Raw genomic sequence first — 7,290 nt, forward strand, 5'->3', positions numbered from 1 at the left:
AAAAAAACCTATGAGATACCACAAATGTGGCATACCTCATGGTAGATGATCCCAAAATAAATATGTATCCAATGACCATTTTGGCATTAAAGCTCTCGAGGTTCAGTTTTGATTTGCACCAGGACAATCGACCTCAAACTATATGCAAAATTTGTTGTTTTGGGGATGGATCAAATCTCAATTGAATTTCAATCACCTATGTTCAATGAGTTTTCGGAGCTCCAAATTCTTGCTAATTATTTGACTAAATGATATGTTTGGTTCTGGTGTCGTTTTACTTGTTTATGGATGAATTAGTAATTAAAAAGGAGGGACGAGATCAAGCTGTTGTACTGTTAGTTCAATAACTTATTATTTCCATTTCAGAACGCAATAGGCAATAACTTGACTAGTTTCCGGTCATAAGTAGTACATAAACTATACATTTGCATATTGGAAGAGTTTATGCTGGTAACACATAGGCTTTAGTTATTTCCGTTTCAGAACGCAAATATATAGGTAATAATGTGACAACATCTTCAAAGTCCGAAGTGTTACATAAACTATACATTTGCATTTTGGAAATCATTTCAACCTTGGAGTGGTACTGGTATGGCCTTTAAAGGTACTGCTTTCCTGAGTGTTATCCCCATCCTTTCTCCCATGTCCAACTCTTCTGGTTTAATCCCATCAGCTAAGCTCCAATCAAACAAGTGCAAGATTGATCCTAGAGCCATTGGTAGCACTCGAGAAGCAAAAGGAACGGCCGGGCATATTCGCCGGCCAGATCCAAAAGGTATAAACTCAAAATGGTGTCCCTTAAAATCTGCAGTACTTGGCTCCAAAAATCTTTCAGGCTTGAACTCTAAAGGGTTTTCCCAAGTCTTTGGATCCCTTCCAATTGCCCAAACATTTACTAGAATTTGTGTTTCTTTTGGGATGTGGTAGCCTAGCATTTTGCACGAGTCCATAGCCATGTGAGGTACCAAGAAAGGGAGCGGTGGATGTAGCCGGAGCGTCTCCTTCACTACTGCCTTAAGGTATGGAAGATTATCCAAGTGTTTTTCTTCTATCTTAGTCCCTAGACTAATCACGCTTCTCAACTCAGCTTGGACTTTTTCAAGAGTTTTTGGACTACGTAGAAGCTCTGCCGTTGCCCATTCTAATGTACTAGTTGTCGTGTCTGTCCCTGCTGTGAACATTTCCTGACAAACAAAAAGATTATGCAATCTAGACTAATTAATCATGTGGAATAAACATGTGTTCTGAGATTAATAACATGGTTAGATCCAAATTTGATAGTCAAAAGAAAACACAATGTTTTTCTCTTTTGCGGGGTAAATTTTTTGGTGGCAATCAGAACTGGAAGAATAGTTAGAAGCAAAGGATCATAATTGATTGCTTACAAAGACTATAATGTTGATTGTTGTTGGAGAGAACTCAGGAGGTTCTTCAGCGCTTTCGCCTCGGTAATGCAACAGAACATCCAAGTAATCTCTTCTCCTCTTTTCAGGACTTGGGTGATCCGTTTCATCTCTATTACTTTCGATGATTCTCTCTTTTAAATATAATCCAGCGATGTCAAAGGCTCGTTTGACATGATACTGTGTTGATCTCCTAATACCCTGAGGGTCAAGCCATTTAAGCAATGGCAAGAAATCTGCAATGTTGGGCTTTCCAGCATATTCCATCACTTTGCCTGCATGGTAAAAGAACTTTGCACCCCTCTCAGAGCTTGGATCCAAAAGATCCTTGGAAAACATGAGATTTCCAATAAGATTGAATGCCAGCAAGAAGAAAAACTTTCCAACATCTATCCCATTGGCACCAGAACCTCCAGCAGCTTCTATATATTTCACCATCTGATCAATGCATTTAGCACGGACATCAACTGTTGCATCAAGCCTGCTCGTTACAAAGAACTCGGCGGTGCACAAGCGCCTGAGCATCCGCCAATGGGGACCATATTGTGCAGTTATAAGAGAGCCCTCATTGCCAATATCTCCTTTCATTGCCTCGTATATTTTCCTTCCAGCAAAAACCACATCATGGTTCTTGAACATCTCACGGGCCACTTCATTCGATGATATCACCACAGTGCACATTGATCCTAGCCAAAGAGTCATTATAGGGCCTTGTTTACTAGCCAATATAGCAAATGACTCATGGGCTGACCATCCCAATTGAAACATATTGCCCACCACCGGCCACCGCCTCGGCCCCGGTGGCAATCTTTCCAACTTTTCCGATGCATTGCATTTTCGCCAAGTCAAAATTGCCCAGGCAACCAGTAACAACAAGGCTACAACCAGCAGTTCTAATCCTATACTAGTCTCAGAAACCATTTTTCCCCTGGCTTAGTCTAAGAACTTTTGTATTTTGGGCTTTGCAGTTGAAGTTGATAAATTTTGAATACTCTCATATGTAGTCTGGTTTTTCCGTTTCTTAATTTTATTGAACTTAAAGAAAACAATGAGGAATTGACTTACACTCTAATGGAAACTGTTTGCTAATTAAACCTTTGAGATGTAGTTTCTGCTTGTCCCAAGTTTGAAGCCGAGTCATGAGTGGGCAGGTTCAGCAAATTTCGAAGCTGTACAAGAATCTCTAGATTTTGTTTAGAAATTTTTGTTGCTTCCCAAGTAACCTATGGAAAAAATAGGAATTATTTTCTCTATCAAACAAAAAGAATAAAATGGCCGACAAAAGATGAACGTTGTACATTTCGAACAAAGGTTGCGTGCTTCGTGTTTTCTGTTTATGATAATACAATCAAGTCTGTTTATGCCACTAAGAGTTAAAACTACAGAGTCAAACGATTGATTTAGAGCATCAATCCAAGCTATAATGGCTAATTAAATGCATTAAGACATTCATTTTAAAGAATGAAACATACCCAAGCAGCATACAAGGTTACATTAAATGGTCAGATTGAGCAAAAGTCATAGAGGATTCTCACAGTTGGAAGTTGAATGAAGTGGCGTCTGGTGCGAACCAAATGGCTTACTTTCTCTCCAAAAGAACTTTTCCGCTACTTTTTGGTTTGCTGAAATCTGTTTTATTATCTGAAAGTTTGTGGAAAGCTAAGTTTGCAAATTTTGAATCTTGTTCACTTGTGTTCTAGTATATATAGGCAAGTGAAGTTACTGCTGGGACAACGTTAAAGGTACAAGAGCTTTATGCAGGCTTAAGAAATTTCTTCATATATTAATCATTAGTTCCTAGGATTTTTGCTCCACATGTATATAATATGTGCACTTGTATGATGTTTTTAATGAAAACCCCAAAGATTTGGTTCAGAAAAATAATATTTAGTTCAGAAAGATAAAAGTTTATGGTTGTGAAAAATAATAAATTAAAATAATTGATAATATTCTGAGAATTCTTAATTTACGGAAACTATATGAAATCATTCATTTGTAGTTTTATATATTAAAAGATTTTTGTTTTACCTTCCCATTTTCAACTGTTATGTAGCATTTGAACTCTAAATTTGGCAGTAGGGAAGACTCTAAGAGTCCTACCTAACACAGGAGTGCATTAAAAGATAAAAGTTTGTAGAATGTGAAAAGAACAAATTGAAATGAATAAAAATATATTGAGAATTATCAATGTCTTGACGTTATATGAAGTCATTCATTTGTACTTTTGCAGGGTTGCCGAACACTTTCTCTTATCCTTTACATTATGATAGGTTAAACAATCGATTTTAGAAGATGCAATGTTTGCTTGACGTGTATGTAATCTTCTTAGTTGTGTAATTTTTCTCTGGGACCTTAACATAAATACTTAAATAAGAAAAAGTTAAAAGTCCGTGGAAGGTGACAAAGAAAAAATGAAAATAAATGAAGAGATTTTTGGAAATTCTAAATAGTGTCGAAGCCATGTAATCATGCATTTGTATTTTTGTAGGTTCACCTAACATTTCTTCTTATCCTTTCAATAATGACCCATAAAATTCCATTTATAAGATCAATTAGGAGGAGAAATGATTTATACCTAGAAATAAAGATATTAGCATTTGTTGGGCTTTGAGGGGATCTTGTTCTTGCAGCTTCAGGGCATCTATATAGTTCTAGTAAAACATTTTTGTAATTTGCTTGAGGCCTGGGGAGATCTCCTTTGGCAGTGGCTTGAGGGTTCTTGCTTTTGCTTCTGTCGCGACATATCAATTTTTCATGTTGGCTTTTTATGCCATTTTGTTTGTTTGAATCCAGGCATGGCAGATTCCCTATGCCTTAACGACCAATAATTGCTTAACCAGATGGTAATTGAGTCCATATTAGCTCCATAGTTTCCCACCTACAAATTACAGGGATGGGTTGTAGCTAGAAATCTTATTAAATTTGGTTCCTAAGTTTTAAATGTTGTATATACTATAAAATTAAGAACTAATCTTTTCTACATTATCTATCAGTGTATATATTGACGGGTTTGAATATCTTATACATTATTCCAATTTGAATTTGAATATCAAACTTTACACATGTCGTAACAACTTATTGACTCATGATATTTTGACAAATAAAGATCACCATCGCATTTATTCAAACAAATGTGTTAATGGCAACAGATGCATATATCAAGTACAAAAAATGCAAGGGATCTCCTTCCACAATGAAAAATCAACAAAAATAGAACTCTTGAAACTCCATATCTTTATCAGCAATGAAAAACGGTGGTTGTGGGCATATGGATGCAATGTTTCAAAACCGCCAATATAAACTGAAAGTATTCCTAATCAGGTAAGATGAGTTTACAGATGACAAGCAAAATCACATATTCCAAAGAACAACGAAAAACTCCCACAATTAAACCTTAGGAAAACAAAACTCTTGCTAGAAAAACCTGAGGGAAAAGACTATCCTTAAAAAGTTCTAGGATACATTAAACTTGCATAAACAAGAGATAAATCCATAGAGAGAGAGAGAGAGAGAGATCTAAATGAGGCTCGATTTTCAATGGTTTTTTTGTTTGATATGATTAATGACAATGAATACGCTCAATGTTGTTAGAAACTTAAAATATTGATCACAAAAAATATAACTCTTAATGTAATTTTGTTAGGACTAAATAAATAAAATCACAAATTGTAAGTCAAAGTATTCAAGTACCTTGTAATAACCAATTACGATATTATTTATGGTCCGTTTGTGTTAATTAAATTGTCACCTCATTGGCATGAAAAAGAAAACAGATTGCAATTATTTGCATCTAGTTAGAACAATGCTAAGAACTTATCTCCAACTAAATTCACACATAATATTATATGCATAACTATCTCAAGCAAATAAAACCTATAAGCACTTGGATCAAAGTTTTAGTCTTTTTATTTTGAAGACCCAACTCATTTTGCAAACTCTTCTTCCTCATCTTCCTCCTTATAAGGTATGGAATCTCTCATGAACAAAAACAAAAAAAAAAAAAGTTTTAGATTTGCCACCAAAACTTGACTACTTTTTAATCATTTTAACGATACAATGCATCTTTTTTCATTATTATTTTGTAAGTGCAAATGGAAGAATTTGAATCCGATATCTTTCACTTATACTTTATTCATTCGAATCACCCAATCTATCCCTCTCTCGTAATGATACGATGCATTAGTTAGGTTAGACTTGATCAAAAGAGGACATCTGGCATTGCTATTAACTTTATTCCCTTAATTTTGGTTGATATGCAGCTATACGGAACAGTTTTATTAAAGAAACAAAACCAAAATTGCAAATTACAAATTTGGTAAACAATACCAAAAGATTTGGAAAAACAATGAAAATTGGATTTTAAATTTTACCTTGTGTTATACTATGTTGTTAGGAATTGCATAATTAATTATATCTATCCTATTTAATATTATATTAATTTATGGTAATTATAAAGCTAAATATAATTTGCAATTGGAAGTAATGTTCCGACAAACTTTCAAGAAATACTATAACAATTTGTGTATACCCTACATAAGATAGAACAATCATACTCTGCATCCGCATAAGAGGGCACTTTTTTGGTTTATCTACTGAAATATTGTACATTTTGCAATAGATTTTCTCTTTGCTAATAAAAATAATACTGTCTTTTTCTTTTCTTCATTTGTTGATGTTCTTTATTTTAGTTTTTCATATTTTAGTTGCTATATTATTGTCCCACATGTCGACATTGGATTTCCAATATTCAATATCTCATTAGGTGATGTTTGTCTCTTTGTGTTGATATATGGAAAGATAATGAGAGGGCAGACAATGAGTTGTTCAGATAATAGCTTCATTACGTTTTAAATTTTGGCTTTAATATTTTTAGATATCCTTTTGCTCTATATTTTTCATTTATCTTTTCTTTTCTTATTTGTAAAGAAATGATTCCGGTAAATGTATTGGATTAGAATTAGTACTACTAACTGAAGCAAATAAATGAAAAAGGAAAAAGAACAGGTGATGCTAAGTGTAATAATACAAGACATAGGAATCAAGCCGATATGTATACATACATATATGTATATATATATGTATATGTATGTATGTATATATGTGTATAAATACTGAAAAATTCAATAAAATACATTCAATGATTTAGATACCGAAAAATGCTGCCAATCATTTGTTATTTACTTTTTCTTGTTGGTCTCTCTCTGTCTCAAATTGTGCACCAGCAGATGGAATGCCATTATGTGACAGCCCCACCTCCCCCTAAGGCGAACCAAAGGGTTCGGCGGACCGCCTGCCCAGCTCTCGCCGGGACTCAGTCGTTCCTTAATCAAATCCGAAATACAACCAAAGGAATAACATACAACAATCCAAAACTTAAGTGAAACTTATATATACATTGCTATCTAAAAAGGAAGTACAACCATCAAATGTACAAAGGTTCTCACTTCACCATACAACCAGCCCGTGCCAAGCACTAGGGCGAGAACCATTACAAAAACAAAGAGCTAGACCAACCTAGTCTATACCAAGCTCTCATCCTTGCGTGCCTTCCCCTGTTAAGGAAAACAAAACTAAAGGGATGAGCAAAAAGCTCAGTGAGGCTCTGAACACATAATCAAATAATCAATCCAATACATTCAACATAGAGCATAATAATTCAAGAAACATTTACCATGGAAAGCGATATTAACACATACATTAAAAGGATACGGGCTCACAAGGAGCCATTTGTTCGTTCGTTCGTTCGTTCGTTCTCCTGACATTTCCCCTTATTCCTCCATTCACTTGAAAATGCATTTTTGTAAGTAAAGCCCTCGTTCGTTCGTTTATTTCATTCACCCCCTTCCTAGACATTGACCGGGCTCCACCAACCTACAAGGTAATACTC

The 7,290-nt window shown here is 34.9% G+C and overlaps 1 protein-coding gene across 1 annotated transcript; it reads right to left on the bottom strand.

The window, feature by feature from the left end:
• Positions 1-569: 569 nt before the first annotated feature.
• LOC113757796 (cytochrome P450 76A1-like) lies at positions 570-2,324 on the bottom strand. Its single transcript, XM_027300916.1, has 2 exons — positions 1,386-2,324; positions 570-1,184 (listed from the first exon to the last, which is right to left on the bottom strand). The coding sequence occupies exons 1-2, from the start codon at positions 2,322-2,324 to the stop codon at positions 570-572; spliced, it is 1,554 nt and encodes a 517-aa protein (XP_027156717.1).
• Positions 2,325-7,290: the final 4,966 nt, after the last annotated feature.

This window comes from Coffea eugenioides, unplaced genomic scaffold (assembly GCF_003713205.1).
Source record: "Coffea eugenioides isolate CCC68of unplaced genomic scaffold, Ceug_1.0 ScVebR1_3326;HRSCAF=4522, whole genome shotgun sequence".
In the NCBI taxonomy this organism is placed as follows: domain Eukaryota; kingdom Viridiplantae; phylum Streptophyta; class Magnoliopsida; order Gentianales; family Rubiaceae; genus Coffea; species Coffea eugenioides.

Coding starts and splice junctions, on each gene's coding strand:
- LOC113757796 (XM_027300916.1), bottom strand. CDS start 2,324: ATGGTTTCTGAGACTAGTATAGGATTAGAACTGCTGGTTGTAGCCTTG. Junction 1,185..1,385: donor CAATCAACATTATAGTCTTT/GTAAGCAATCAA, acceptor TTTGTTTGTCAG/GAAATGTTCACAGCAGGGAC.